This window comes from Garra rufa, chromosome 1 (assembly GCF_049309525.1).
Source record: "Garra rufa chromosome 1, GarRuf1.0, whole genome shotgun sequence".
Classification (NCBI taxonomy): domain Eukaryota; kingdom Metazoa; phylum Chordata; class Actinopteri; order Cypriniformes; family Cyprinidae; genus Garra; species Garra rufa.
This window is the reverse complement of record NC_133361.1, coordinates 1,197,796-1,214,320: the sequence shown is the minus strand read 5'-3', so window position 1 is coordinate 1,214,320 and position 16,525 is coordinate 1,197,796. Positions and strand designations below refer to the sequence as shown.

The window sequence follows — 16,525 nt, the reverse complement described above, 5'->3', positions numbered from 1 at the left end:
CACAGGTTAATTAATCCCTAACCCACCCAGACACAGGTTAACTGATCCCTAACCCACCCAAGCGCTGGTTAACTGACCTGTAACTCACTCAAACACAGGTTAACTGATCCGTAGCCCACCCAAACATGAGTTAACTGTTTCCTAACCCACCCAAACACAGGTTAATTAATCCCTAACCCACCCAAACATGGGTTAACTGATCCCTAACCGACCCAAACATGGGTTAACTGATCCCTAACCCACCCAAACATGGGTTAACTGATCCCGAACCCACCCAAACACAGGTTAATTAATCCCTAACCCACCCAAATACTGGTTAACTGACCTGTAACTTACTCAAACACAGGTTAACTGATCCGTAGCCCACCCAAACATGAGTTAACTGATCCCTAACCCACCCAAACACGGGTTAACTGATCCCTAACCTACTTAAACGCAGGTTAACTGTTTCCTAACCCACCCAAACGCTGGTTAACTGACCTGTAACTTACTCAAACACAGGTTAACTGATCCGTAGCCCACCCAAACATGAGTTAACTGTTTCCTAACCCACCCAAACACAGGTTAATTAATCCCTAACCCACCCAAACATGGGTTAACTGATCCCTAACCGACCCAAACATGGGTTAACTGATCCCTAACCCACCCAAACATGGGTTAACTGATCCCGAACCCACCCAAACACAGGTTAATTAATCCCTAACCCACCCAAATACTGGTTAACTGACCTGTAACTTACTCAAACACAGGTTAACTGATCCGTAGCCCACCCAAACATGAGTTAACTGATCCCTAACCCACCCAAACACGGGTTAACTGATCCCTAACCTACTTAAACGCAGGTTAACTGTTTCCTAACCCACCCAAACGCTGGTTAACTGACCTGTAACTTACTCAAACACAGGTTAACTGATCCGTAGCCCACCCAAACATGAGTTAACTGATCCCTAACCCGCCCAAACACTGGTTAACTTATCCCTAACCTACTTAAACGCAGGTTAACTGTTTCCTAACCCACCCAAACGCTGGTTAACTGACCTGTAACTTACTCAAACACAGGTTAACTGATCCATAGCCCACCCAAACATGAGTTAACTGATCCCTAACCGACCCAAACACTGGTTAACTGATCCCTAACCCACCCAAACATGGGTTAACTGATCCCGAACCCACCCAAACACAGGTTAATTAATCCCTAACCCACCCAAATACTGGTTAACTGACCTGTAACTCACTTGAACACAGGTTAACTGATCTCAAACACACTATAACTGGTCCTTAACCTACCGAAACACGGGTTAACTGATCCATAACTCACCCAAACACTGGCTAACTTACCCCTAACCTACCCAAACACAGGTTAACTGTTTCCTAACCCACACAAAAGCTGGTTAACTGATCCATAACTCACCCAAACACTGGCTAACTTACCCCTAACCTACTCAAACACAGGTTAACTGTTTCCTAACCCACACAAAAGCTGGTTAACTGATCCATAACTCACTTAAACGCAGGTTAACTGATCCAATAAACGTAAAAAGCATGGAAAACCCTGTTTAAATCTTGCAAACCAGGCGTCAAGAGTTGATGTAGAACGAATAATCTTTCATAAATGTGTCAACTGAAAATAAAGCATTTTAAATCAAAAGATCAGCTTGAACACTTGGTCAAACAGATGAAATGTCATCTGATCCTCTTCAGAGAACATGTGAATTACAGGAACAAGCACTAAACGCTGAGAATGAGGAGTTTAGGTCTGTCACAGTGAATGATGATCAAACCAGAACATCTTCCTGTGGTTCGTGTGGGTCAGGGTTTGCTGTTATAAGTGGAGCAAACAACACACAAACACGCAGAGCTTCTATATATATACACACTGTGTGAACACACACACACACGCACACTCTCTCTCTCTCTCTCTCTCTCTCTCTCTCTCTCTCTCTCTCTCTCACGGACACGCGCCTCGTCCGCCGGTAAACACACTCGTCTGTCAGTCGTCCGCGGTGATCATGGCGGCGGTGTCGGTTGTTCGCCGGTTCGTGTCTCTGTCGGTTCCTCGCGCGCGGCTCGTCAGGATTCAGCAGCAGCAGCAGCAGCACCGGACCGCAGTGAGCACCACCTCCGGCGCCATTCTGCCCAAACCCAAGAAAGTGCGTGAGTAAATCAATCAATAAGTCAATTAATCAATCACATATACAGAGATCGGCTCATAAAACAACACACAACACGATAATATTACTATTAATATAACACTCTGACATTCATATATAGACGGAAATATGACAAGAGATCGTCAACTAGAGGACATGTTTGTGATAAACACCTCATCTGTCAGTCTGTGTGTGTAACAGTATTACAGTAATATCTGTGCTCATCATCATTAATATCGTGTGTATTAGAGCAGAGACAGGAGAACAGGCCCGATCACACCAATAATAACTAATCATAACTATAAACACATTCTGTTTATTATAAGCGCTGCTGTTTGTCGTCTGTCTCTTTAAATGCGAGCTGTTTAGAGCAGGACTGATTCTGATTGGCTGTTGTGATAATATGTTATAGTGGATCTCTTTAATAGAGTTACAGATCAAAATGACTATTTCTCATTAATGTCCAACAGACAATAAACACAATATGAGATGCTGTGGTTCATGCACAGCTCATTAATAATGTATTTCATCTCTAGTGTGCAGCAGCACTCATGTGTTCTGCTCATGCTCACTGGAGATCTAGACCTTACTAAATTGATTCAGATCACAGAACAAAGGCTTTCATAACTGACTGGATGAATGATAGATGACAGCTATTACAATACTCACCTCATCCTGCTTTAAAACATTAACAATGCACATCAATATAAACTAGATAAACAATTGTCAAGACAAACTTTAGCTTGAAAGTCAAAAAGCAGCTGTAAAATCTGAAGTGTTGAACTTTATATGGATAGATTAGATCAGTGGTTCCTGCATCTGTCCTTTGTCTTAGAGTCTCTAATGAGCTGATCATCTGAATCAGGTGTGTTTGATTAAAGGTGCCATAGAATGGAAAACTGTGTTTACCTTGGCATAGTTGAATAATCAGTACATGGACATGACTTACCATCAGTCTCAAACACCATTGTTTCCTCCTTCTTATATAAATCTGCTGTTTGCAAAAGACCGCTGAAAAATAGCTCAATTCCAACATAACACCGACTATTAATGCTACTGAGATGAGCAGCTCTGTGAAACAGCCAATCAGAGAAGAGCTCCTCATTAATATTCATGAAGCTTCCAAATAAGGCAATAACAGAGCATTTCATTCTAGGTACAAATCCTATGGTTGTAAATGGAGCTGTAAAACCGTATCTGGAGATTTTTTGCCCTTTCCTGTGCCATATACCTTCTATGTAGATATCAGAGAACAATTTAAAACATTCTCTCAATGCGTTCTATGGCACCTTTAAAGGAGATTTGGAAAACATGCAGTGTTGGAGGGCATTTGGGATCGTGGTTGGGGACCACTGGATTAGATGATTAGCATGTTGCTAGCATGATTAGAATGTAGTTAGCATTATTCTAACATTTTTCTAACATGTTTAGTATGTTTCTAGCATGATTAGCAAGTTGCTAGCATGTTTCTAGCATGAATAATGAGTTGTTAGCATGTTGCTAGCATGTTTCTAGCATAATTAACATATTACATGCATTATCAGCATGATTAACAAGTTGTTAGCATGTTGCTAGCCTGTTTCTAGCATGACTAGCAAGTTGCTATCATGTTTATAGCATGTTTATAACGTAATTAACATGTTACTTGCATTATCAGCATGATTAACAAGTTGTTAGCATGTTGCTAGCATGTTTCTAGCATAATTAACATGTTACTTTCATTATTAGCATGTCATTAGCAAGTTGCTAGCATGTTTCTAACATGATTAGCAGGTTATTAGCATGTTTCTAACATGATTAGCAAGTTGCTAGCATGTTTCTAACATGATTAGCAGGTTATTAGCATGTTTCTAGCATGATTAGCAAGTTGCTAGCATGTTTATAACATGGTTAACGAGTTGCTAGCATGTTTCTAGCACAATTAACAAGTTACTAGCATGACATTAGCATAATTGACAAGTTACTAGCATGTTTCTAGCATGATAAGCAAGCTACTAGCATGTTTCTAACATGATTAGCAGGTTATTAGCATGTTTCTAGCATGATTAGCAAGTTGCTAGCATGTTTATAACATGGTTAACGAGTTGCTAGCATGTTTCTAGCACAATTATCAAGTTACTAGCATGACATTAGCATAATTGACAAGTTACTAGCATGTTTCTAGCATGATAAGCAAGCTACTAGCATGTCGCTAACATGATTAGCATGTTTCTAGGCTGATTATCAAGTTAGTAGCATGATTGTAGTTGCTAGGCTAGGCTAGATAGTTAAATAGATTAGAATTATTATATAGAATAGAAAGAATGGATTAGAAATAGTTGATAGAAGGGAAGCTTGATTGAGTCTCAAGGGATTGTGGGAGTTTAAATTTGAATTTTGACAGTTGGAGTTTGAATAGTGTTGATCATTTGAACAGTCCCTCAATGTAAGTCTATGGGATTTTGATGATGTTTAATCTTCAATTTGATGAAAACTAAAAGTCAAATCAGTCTGAAAAGATAGAGCACACTAACTGAGATCAGTCTGAAGAGCTGGACTGAGTTTGGTGCTTCTAGTTTGAAAGCTCTAGGAGCAGCAGCGTTGCGAAATTTAGTCTAAGAAACAGAATGATCAAAATCTTAAGTATCAGATCAATCGGTTGGTTTCTCTCGTTATATAGAACAATCAATAAAATATCAACAAGATGAAGATCAAAGCAATAGTTCACCCAAAAATGTACATCTGCTGAAAATGTAGATCAGTTGTTTCATCAGATTTGTATAATGTGTCATTCTCTCACTGTCTCACCAATGGATGTGAATGGGTGCCGTCAGAAAGAGAGACCAAACGTTTGTCTTCTCCAGATGTTAACTAATGGACTGGAGTAGTTTTGTGGATTATTGTGATGTTTTTAATCAGCTGTTTGGACTCTCATTCTGACGGCACCCATTCACATTCATTGGTGATGACACATTACTCCAAATCTGATGAAGAAACAAACTCATCCTAGTCTGGTATGATCGTCTTCTAGCACTTCTTAACTAGTTTGACCAGTTTGTTTCTTCATCAGTGTCTCACCAATGGATGTGAATGGGTGCCGTCAGAAAGAGAGTCCAAACTTTTGTCTTCTCCAGATGTTAACTGATGGACTGGAGTAGTTTTGTGGATTATTGTGATTTTTTTATCAGCTGTTTGGACTCTCATTCTGACGGCACCCATTTACACCCATTGGTGATGACACATTACTCCAAATCTGATGAAGAAACAAACTCATCCTAGTCTGGTATGATCGTCTTCTAGCACTTCTTAACTAGTTTGACCAGTTTGTTTCTTCATCAATGTCTCACCAATAGATGTGAATGGGTGCCGTCAGAAAGAGTCCAAACTTTTGTCTTCTCCAGATGTTAACTGATGGACTGGAGTTGGTTATTGTGGATTATTGTGATGTTTTCATCAGCTGTTTGGACTCTAATTCTGACGGCACCCATTCACATCCATTGGTGATGACACATTACTCCAAATCTGATGAAGAAACAAACTCATCCTAGTCTGGTATGATCGTCTACTAGCACTTCTTAACTAGTTTGACCAGTTTGTTTCTTCATCAATGTCTCACCAATAGATGTGAATGGGTGCCGTCAGAAAGAGAGTCCAAACTTTTGTCTTCTCCAGATGTTAACTGATGGACTGGAGTAGTTTTGTGGATTATTGTGGTGTTTTTATCAGCTGTTTGGACTCTAATTCTGACGGCACCCATTCACATCCATTGGTGATGACACTACTCCAAATCTGATGAAGAAACAAACTCATCCTAGTCTGGTATGATCGTCTTCTAGCACTTCTTAACTAGTTTGACCAGTTTGTTTCTTCATCAGTGTCTCACCAATAGATGTGAATGGGTGCCGTCAGAAAGAGAGTCCAAACTTTTGTCTTCTCCAGATGTTAACTGATGGACTGGAGTAGTTTTGTGGATTATTGTGGTGTTTTTATCAGCTGTTTGGACTCTAATTCTGACGGCACCCATTCACATCCATTGGTGATGACACTACTCCAAATCTGATGAAGAAACAAACTCATCCTAGTCTGGTATGATCGTCTTCTAGCACTTCTTAACTAGTTTGACCAGTTTGTTTCTTCATCAGTGTCTCACCAATGCATGTGAATGGGTGCCGTCAGAAAGAGAGACCAAACGTTTGTCTTCTTCAGATGTTAACTAATGGACTGGAGTAGTTTTGTGGATTATTGTGATGTTTTTAATCAGCTGTTTGGACTCTCATTCTGACGGCACCCATTTACACCCATTGGTGATGACACATTACTCCAAATCTGATGAAGAAACAAACTCATCCTAGTCTGGTATGATCGTCTTCTAGCACTTCTTAACTAGTTTGACCAGTTTGTTTCTTCATCAGTGTCTCACCAATGGATGTCAATGGGTGCTGTCAGAAAGAGAGTCCAAACTTTTGTCTTCTCCAGATGTTAACTGATGGACTGGAGTAGTTTTGTGGATTATTGTGATATTTTTATCAGCTGTTTGGACTTTAATTCTGACGGCACCCATTCACATACATTGGTGATGACACATTACTCCAAATCTGATGAAGAAACAAACTCATCCTAGTCTGGTATGATCGTCTTCTAGCACTTCTTAACTAGTTTGACCAGTTTGTTTCTTCATCAGTGTCTCACCAATGGATGTGAATGGGTGCCGTCAGAAAGAGTCCAATCTTTTGTCTTCTCCAGATGTTAACTGATGGACTGGAGTTGGTTATTGTGGATTATTGTGATGTTTTCATCAGCTGTTTGGACTCTAATTCTGACGGCACCCATTCACATCCATTGGTGATGACACATTACTCCAAATCTGATGAAGAAACAAACTCATCCTAGTCTGGTATGATCGTCTACTAGCACTTCTTAACTAGTTTGACCAGTTTGTTTCTTCATCAATGTCTCACCAATAGATGTGAATGGGTGCCGTCAGAAAGAGAGTCCAAACTTTTGTCTTCTCCAGATGTTAACTGATGGACTGGAGTAGTTTTGTGGATTATTGTGGTGTTTTTATCAGCTGTTTGGACTCTAATTCTGACGGCACCCATTCACATCCATTGGTGATGACACTACTCCAAATCTGATGAAGAAACAAACTCATCCTAGTCTGGTATGATCGTCTTCTAGCACTTCTTAACTAGTTTGACCAGTTTGTTTCTTCATCAGTGTCTCACCAATGGATGTGAATGGGTGCCGTTAGAAGAGTCCAAACTTTTGTCTTCTCCAGATGTTAACTGACGGACTGGATTGGTTTTGTGGATTATTGTGATGTTTTTATCAGCTATTTGGACTCTAATTCTGATGGCACCCATTCACATCCATTGGTGATGACACATTACTCCAAATCTGATGAAGAAACAAACTCATCCTAGTCTGGTATGATCGTCTTCTAGCACTTCTTAACTAGCTTGACCAGTTTGTTTCTTCATCAGTGTCTCACCAATGAATGTGAATGGGTGCCGTCAGAAAGAGAGTCCAAACTTTTGTCTTCTCCAGATGTTAACTGATGGACTGAATTGGTTTTGTGGATTATTGCGATGTTTTTATCATCTGTTTGGACTCTAATTCTGACGGCACCCATTCACATCCATTGGTGATGACACATTACTCCAAATCTGATGAAGAAACAAACTCATCCTAGTCTGCTATGATCGTCTTCTAGCACTTCTTAACTAGTTTGACCAGTTTGTTTCTTCATCAGTGTCTCACCAATGGATGTGAATGGGTGCCGTCAGAAAGAGAATCCAAACTTTTGTCTTCTCCAGATGTTAACTGATGGACTGGAGTGGGTTATTGTGATGTTTTAATCAGCTGTTTGGACTCTCATTCTGATGGCACCCATTCACATCCATTGGTGATGACACATTACTCCAAATCTGATGAAGAAACAAACTCATCCTAGTCTGGTATGATCGTCTTCTAGCACTTCTTAACTAGTTTGACCAGTTTGTTTCTTCATCAGTGTCTCACCAATGGATGTGAATGGGTGCCGTCAGAAAGAGAGTCCAAAGTTTTGTCTTGTCAGATGTTAACTGATGGACTGGAGTAGTTTTGTGGATTATTGTGATGTTTTTATCAGCTGTTTGGACACTAATTCTGACGGCACCCATTCACATCCATTGGTGATGACACATTACTCCAAATCTGATGAAGAAACAACCTCATCCTAGTCTGATATGATCGTCTTCTAGCACTTCTTAACTAGTTTGACCAGTTTGTTTCTTCATCTGTGTCTCACCAATGGATGTGAATGGGTGCCGTCAGAAAGAGAGTTCAAACTTTTGTCTTCTCCAGATGTTAACTGACGGACTGGATTGGTTTTGTGGATTATTGTGATGTTTTTATCAGTTGTTTGGACGGCACCCATTCACATCCATTGGTGATGACACATAACTCCAAATCTGATGAAGAAACAAACTCATCCTAGTCTGGTATGATCGTCTTCTAGCACTTAACTAGTTTGACCAGTTTGTTTCTTCATCAGTGTCTCACCAATGGATGTGAATGGGTGCCGTCAGAAAGAGAGTCCAAACTTTTGTCTTCTCCAGATGTTAACTGATGGACTGGATTGGTTTTGTGGATTATTGTGATGTTTTTATCAGCTGTTTGGACTCTCATTCTGACGGCACCCATTCACATCCATTGGTGAGCGAGTGATGGAATGACACATTTCCACTAATCTGGTGTGTGGTTGTCAGACGGCGTTGGGTCTGGTGCGGATCCTGATGGTGGTGGCTCCGTTTCTGTACGTGGGGACTCTGATCAGTAAGAACTTCGCCGCTCTGCTGGAGGAACATGACATATTCGTGCCTGAGGATGACGATGATGACGACTGAGGATCGCAGGTCAGCTCTTCATCTGTGTGTGAGACGTGACCCGTGTGTTTCAGACTCTCACGCTCATGTTTGTTCCCACAGACGCCGCTGATTTATCTCATAAACTCAAGCGCTGGAGTCACTGACGTCTGCGGCACATCGATGCGATTCGTCTGTCTGTGTATGTGTGTGTTTATGAAGATTCACCAAGAGCTGAATTCTTGATTCTGAGTGTCGACTGATCTACAATAAAGAATATACTGTTTACACTAACATATACTTCTACTTTCATTCCTAAAATCAACACTTTTAGTTGTATAAATCTCAGTTTCAAAAAACGCTTCTGGTCCAGGATATTATACTGATTTCTGAAGGATCATGTGACTCTGAAGACTGCAGTAATGATGCTGAAAATCCATCTTCGATCACAGAAATAAATTACATTTGAACAGATATTCACTAGAAAACAGGTGTTTTAAATATGAATAATATTTCACTATTTTTACTGTATTTTTGATCAAATAAATGCAGCCTTGATGAGCGAAGAGACTTATTTTAGAAACATATTGGTTAGACATTAAAAGTAATTTTTGTCCATAGAAAGCACATTAAAATGAAAGAGTCTACTCTTAAAGTTTTTGGAGAATCAAATGTCAAAAATTGGTTGAAATAATATGCAAAAAATTCAAACATTGCTTATTCTGACTTGTGCATATTAACATGTATAAAATAATACGGGAGCATATTAAGTTTTAATGTGTTTTCAGTAAGTGAAAAATTCTTACTGACAAATAGGCAAATTTTTAAAAATATAGAATTAAATCTAAATAGTATTTTTGTGGAGGAATGAATGTCATAAATTGATTTTTGTTGTAAATACGCCTGACAAGATTGACACTGAATGGCATTTTAGTGAGTGTCTTCTGTAGATCAGGGGAACATTTATATTCATTCTTTGCTCAGAAAAATCTAATGTTTTCAAAAATGATTAAACAGAAAACTTATATATATATAATTTTTTTTTTTTTTTTATGGGAAAAACAACAATTTAACTCTAGTTATGTTTGGCTCCCTCTCACACTTGTGTTCCCGGTCAAAAATGACCCGACTCCAAACTATTGCTCATAAATCTCTCATATTTCTATATTATCACCAAAAATTGGATTCAATCTTTTTGTCAGCTTGTTTTCTTTCATTCAGGACTGGTTTTGTGTTTCTATTTGCATCTGATTAATCATAAACCTCATTCATCTGAGAGCAGGTGCCTCGTTTTTTAAATGGAAAAAGCATTTTTATGAATAATTCTCACAATATAAGATAAAACATTATGAAATTACGGCACCGTTTTCACTTTCAACTGTGACTTTGTGCAATTTCGTACAAAATAAAAGCCTAATTAAACATTAAAGCACACTGGTGTGAGAAACCTTTTCAAATTTTCACATTTTTCTCTCATAGTGTGAAAATTATTCATAAAAACGAGGCACCTGCTCTCAGATAAATGAGGCCTACGATTACTCAGATGGAAATAGAAAGACAAAACCAGTCCTAAATGAAAGAAAACAAGTTGACAAAAAGATTGAATCCTATATTTGGTGATAATATAAAAATAATTGAGATTTTTGGAGTCGAGTCATTTTTGACCCGGAACACCCAAAAGTGTGACTTTTTGAAATTTTGTACAAAATAAAAGCATTTAAAAGCAAACTTCCTGGTTAAACATTAAAGCACACACTAAAAAAGTTTTCACTAGATTTAACTTAAAAACGTAAGTTTAGCAGCTGCCTTAAGATTTTAAGTTAAATCAACTTAAGTCATTTAAACTTACAAGTTATATCAACTCATTTTTATTGTAATAAGTTAAAATGACTTGTAGTTTTAAGCTGATTTAACTTAAAACGTAAGGCAGATGCTGAACTTAGGTTTTTAAGTTGAATCTAGTGATAAATTAACAGTGTATTGTGAACATTATTTATAAAAACAAGGCACCTGCTCTCAGATAAATGAGGCTTATGATTAATCAGATTCAAATAGAAAGACAAAACCAGTCCTAAATGAAAAAAAACAACTTGACAAAAAGATTGAATCCAATATTTGGTGATAATATAGAAATAATTGAGACTTTTTGGAGTCGGGTCATTTTTGACCGGTAACACCGCAAGTGTGACTTTTTGCAATTTTGTACAAAATAAAAGCATTTAAAAGCAAACTTCCTGGTTAAACATTAAAGCGCACTAGTGTGAGAAATACTGCACATTTTTGGAATTTTTGTGTTTAATATTGTGAACATTATTCATAATTTACGCTGGTATTTCCAGGAAAAAGCAGCTCAATTTGACCCGAACACAACCTAAAGGTTAAAGCAGTATTAGATTTCTTCTGCATGAATGACACACACAGACTGGAGCGGTTCAGATATATACGGTGTATATTTACAGTCCACAAACAGAGGTCAGAGGTCAGAGTTCAGGGGTCGTGTCCGTGGTAGAACTTGGACAGGAAGTCGGCGGGACGCTGGGCTTCGGTCTCGTGGAAGAAGCGCATGATGTGAGTCTTCTGCTTCCAGACGTTGATGGTCTCCTGCAGCTCCATCTTGCCCTGAAACACAGCGTGAGTCGAGGCTCAGGTCACGCGTGTAACACGCTAACTCACTCACGCTAGAGGGGTTCCTCACCTTGATGACCAGCATGTCGATGACGCGCGGATCCGTCACGTGTTTGTTCCTGTCGAACATCTCCCGCAGCTTCTGGTGTCCCTGCTGCGCCGTGATGTCCAGCTGAAACGTGTGAACTGACCACACACACACACACACACACACAGGCGTCACATGACCACATCACATCACACACACACACACACACACACACACACACACACACACAGGCGTCACATGACCACATACATATCTGCACTTCAATAGCAGCAAACACTTCACATTCATCATCTCACTGCGGACAAAACAGGGTTGAATTAAACTGAAAAAACAAGTGTTTTATTTTATGAGCTTACTTGATTGGTTGTTTTTAATGTCTTTTTTATTATATTTAGCACTGAGTAATTTAGTACTAAATTTGGCAATTTTTTGTCAATTTTTGTTTTATTTTATTATTTAACTTGTTTTCTTTGCTTGTTTTTTTATTGTTTAATGTCTTTTTCAATTATATTTAGTGTTGTGTTTGGTTATTTGATGTTATTTAATTTGATTTTTTTTGTCATTGGTCAATGTTTTAGTTTCATTTTATTATTTAATTTGGTTGCTTGATGGTTTTTTTGTTGTTTTTTATTTTTTGTTATGATTTTTTTATTGTTTTTAGTCTTCTTTTAATTATATTTAGTGTTGTGTTATTTAGTTTGGTTATTTGGTGTTTTTCATTTTGGTATTTTTTGTTTAATTATATTTAGTTACTTGATTTTCTTTATTGTTTTTATGTTTTTTTATTGTTTAATGTCTTGTTAATTATATTTAGTGTTGTGTTTGGTTATTTGATGTGATTTCATTTGGTATTTTTTTGTCATTGGTCAAATTTGTGTTTCATTTTATTATTTAATTTGGTTACTTGATGGTTTTTTTTGTTATGATTTCTTTTATTGTTTTTAGTCTCAGTTTAATTATATTTAGTGTTGTGTTTGGTTATTTGGTGTTGTTTGATTTTTGGTTCATTTTTTGGTTGTTTTTTATTATTTTATGTTTTTTTATTAAGAATTGTGTTTGGTCATTTGATATAATTTCATTTTGGTATTTTTTTTTGTCATTGGTAATATTTGGTCAATTTTTAGTAAAATGTGCTTTTTTGTAATTTTGCAATTTTTGTTTCATTTTATTATTTTATTTGCTTACTTGATGGTTTTTACTTTTAATGTTTAAATTACAATTTTGTACTTAAATATGATCAAAATTTAATTTATATTCTGCTTTAAAATGCATAATTTCATTGGGGTGAAAACAGGGTTGAATTAAACAGAAATAAAAGTGTTTTTTGTAATATCTGTTTTATTTTATCAGCTTACTTGATTGGTTGTTTTTTATGTCTTTTTTTATTATATTTAGCACTGAGTAATTTAGTACTAAATTTGGCAATTTTTTATTAATTTTTGTTTTATGTTATTGTTTTATTTTATTATTTTACTTGATGTTTTTTATTGTTTAATGTCTTGTTAATTATATTTAGTGTTGTGTTTGGTTATTTGATGTGATTTCATTTGGTATTTTTTTGTCATTGGTCAAATTTGTGTTTCATTTTATTATTTAATTTGGTTACTTGATGGTTTTTTTTGTTATGATTTCTTTTATTGTTTTTAGTCTCAGTTTAATTATATTTAGTGTTGTGTTTGATTCATTGGTAAGATTTGGTCAATTTTTCTGCAAAATTTGTGTTCTTTTATTTTGTCATTTTGCAACTTTTGTTTTATTTTTGGTTCTTTTTTTTTTATTATTGTTTTATGTTTCTTTTATTAAGAATTGTGTTTGGTCATTTGATGTCATTTCATTTTGGTTTTTTTTTGTCATTGGTCAAATTTGATAAATGTTTTAGTAAAATTTGTGGTCTTTTTTCTCATTTTGCAACTTTCGTTTCATTTTATTTGGTTAATGTTATGTTTTTTTGTCTTCTTAAATTATTTAGTATTGTGTTTGGCTATTTGATGTGATTTCATTTTGTTATTTTTTGTCATTTTGTATTTTTTGTTTCATTTTATTATTTTATTTGGTTATTTGAGGTTTTTTAATTTTTAATGTTATGTTTTTTTATAGTTTCACGTCTTTTGGTATTTGATTCATTGGTAAGATTTGGTCAATTTTTCAGTAAAATGTGTGTTCTTTTTATTATTTGATTTGGTTACTTGATGGTTTTTTGTAGTTTTTTATTTTTTGGTACAATTTTTTTTATTGTTTTTAGTCTTCTTTTAATTATATTTAGTGTTGTGTTTGGTTATTTGGTGTTTTTCATTTTGGCATTTTGTGTCCTTAGTAAAATTTGTGTTCTTTTTTCTCATTTTGCACCTTTCGTTTCATTTTATTTGGTAACTTGATGGTTTTTTTATGTTTTAATGTTATGTTTTTTTTGTTTGTCTTCTTAAAAATTATTTAGTATTGTGTTTGGCTATTTGATGTGATTTCATTTTGTTATTTTTTGTCATTGTCATTTTGTCAAATTTGTGTTGTTTTTTGTCATTTTGTATTTTTTATTTTATTTTATTATTTTATTTGGTTACTTGATGTTTTTTTATTTTTTAATGTCAAGTTTTTATTATTTGATGTATTTTTTATTAAGTATTGTGTTTGATGCTATTTAATTTTGATATTGTGTGCATCATTGCTAATATTTAGTAAATGTTTTAATAAAATGTGCTCTTTTTTGTCCTCTTGCAACTTTTGTTTCATTTAATTTGGCTACTTAATGTTTTGTTTATTCTTAATGTTTAAATTACAATTTTGCACTCAAATCAGATCAGAATTCGATTTATATTCTGCTTTAAAGTGCACACAGAGTACTTTTGTCATATCTTCAGATTAATATTTTGAATAAACAACAGCTTCTTTATAAAAGTCTCCTACTCTTAGAAAACTCACACTTTCGACTCAGAACTTTCTGACACTTAAGTCTATTTTAAGGGCATTTCTGAGTCTTTTTATACAAACGTTTATAGCACTTTATCTATTTGTGTCCATAGATTTCAATTACAATACAGATTTGTAAAAGCTCCTAAACTGAGCCATAAATCTCCAGTTCAGCATCACTTACACACACTAAACTTTACATTTATATTCATGTCTGTATCCTGAAGGCTTTTACAGAGGGATTTGTTCAGATATGATTATCTTGATTTTAAACATTTGATTCCCCCAAAAAACTGTTTCCTGTCTGTTCTAAGCATTTCCTGACAAAATGAGACCCAAAATCTCATCTGTACAAACTTTCGACTCTAATGTGTCAAAATAAAAATTAAACCAGAATTTTGAAACGGACTTCATCCAGTGTTTAGTTCTAGAAACGTCTGCAAATTAGCGCATATTTCATTAAATAATGGCTCATTTGCAGATTTAGAAAACTTGTAATACAAAAAAAGTTTGCAATTATCAATGTAAATCAAATCTACTGAGTAAATAAGGTCATAACTATTAGTTATTTTTAACCTATTCACCAGCGGTGTCTCGCCTTAATAATAATAATAATAATAATGTCAAAAACAGAGAGAAAAACGGCATTATTGACTCTAAAAATGTAGACGAACAGATTTGTAATGAAGTATATGAATCAAAAGCAGACATTTATCCACATTAATAAGAGTTTTGTAGCTGATTGAGTTGATTTGAGCAGACAGAAGCGTTATTTTAATCTCTGAGGAGAGTTTAGTCGTGTGTCTGACCTTGACTCGGTTCTGTGTTTATGTGTGTTTGCTCGCGGTAACGGTACCTGTGTTCGGCACCTCTCGGTACCAGGCCCGGTAGAGCTCCCGAACCCTCCTCTTGGCTTCATTCAGGTCGCGGCTGAAGATCGGTTTAACGACTTTAGCGGCGGCGGCGGCGCGGGTCGCTGCACTGGACGCCATCATCAAACTCCGCTGCTGCTCTGCGCATGCGCCTCAAAACACCGCCGCCTCCTGCCGCCGCGGAGACGAACTGCAGACGAAACATCTGGGTGTTGCCAGATCAGGTTGACGATTTACAGCCCAAAAGCTCACCACTTCAACAAAAACCAGCCCAAATTTTAACAGCCAAAATAATGCGAATTTTATTGCCATGTCAAGGTTAATAAGGACCATTTTTATCTCTTTAAAAAAAAGAATAATGACAAAATGAAATAAATATAAATCAATTTCACAGGAACATGGATCAAAACAGTCCGAAAATATGTGTAAAATGTTCAGAAATCTTTTCAAAGTGGAAATTTCCCGATGACTTTAACCCTTGGAAAAACGCGTGCATCATTTTCAATGTCCACAGTAAAAAATATGCTAATTTCTGTGCAAAGAGTGCACAATAAAGTGATGAGAAACAAATGTAATGTAAAACCCTGTCACTCACAAGTCATCACGTCTAACGTAAAAGACGTAAATTGATTGACAGGTCTCTGTTAAACTGTTAAACTAAACCAGTAAGGGTTACGTTAAGCAAAAATGAATTGATGACTGCACTTCACATTATATCACTGTGATACTTTGAGCTCGAACGTACTTAAATAACATGACTAATGATAAAAGTGAAGAAAAAAACAGCTGATTGGCAGGCTTTTAATTTTTTAAAGCAGCCCAAATTTTGTCTACCCACCCAATGCCTTATTCTCCGGTCCAAGCCGATCAAAAGAAGCCCAATTGGGCGGAAACCCGCCCAATCTGGCAACACTGTCTCCTGCTTCTTCTTTGGTGTTTTATTGGCGGTTGGAAAACCAGCTTAAAGGTGCATTAACTCCTCCGACTGGACTGGAGAGTGAATCAGGATATAATGCCGCTCACAGTAAAATTTTAACCTTAACTGTGTCAAAATGAGTCTTAAGTGTGTCCAACCTACTGATCTGCTTCTTAAACTTTTTT

The 16,525-nt window shown here is 36.3% G+C and overlaps 2 protein-coding genes across 2 annotated transcripts; one reads left to right on the top strand and one right to left on the bottom strand.

The window, feature by feature from the left end:
- Positions 1-1,938: 1,938 nt before the first annotated feature.
- LOC141327844 (essential MCU regulator, mitochondrial-like) lies at positions 1,939-9,268 on the top strand. The gene is made up of 3 exons (XM_073835371.1): positions 1,939-2,150; positions 8,879-9,025; positions 9,098-9,268. Exons 1-2 carry the CDS (start codon positions 2,010-2,012, stop codon positions 9,014-9,016), a joined length of 279 nt encoding a protein of 92 aa, XP_073691472.1. The 5' UTR covers positions 1,939-2,009; the 3' UTR covers positions 9,017-9,025; positions 9,098-9,268.
- A 2,137-nt stretch (positions 9,269-11,405) lies between these two features.
- Positions 11,406-15,547, bottom strand: LOC141327745 (NADH dehydrogenase [ubiquinone] 1 alpha subcomplex subunit 6-like). Its single transcript, XM_073835368.1, has 3 exons — positions 15,409-15,547; positions 11,670-11,785; positions 11,406-11,593 (listed from the first exon to the last, which is right to left on the bottom strand). The coding sequence occupies exons 1-3, from the start codon at positions 15,545-15,547 to the stop codon at positions 11,462-11,464; spliced, it is 387 nt and encodes a 128-aa protein (XP_073691469.1). The 3' UTR covers positions 11,406-11,461.
- Positions 15,548-16,525: the final 978 nt, after the last annotated feature.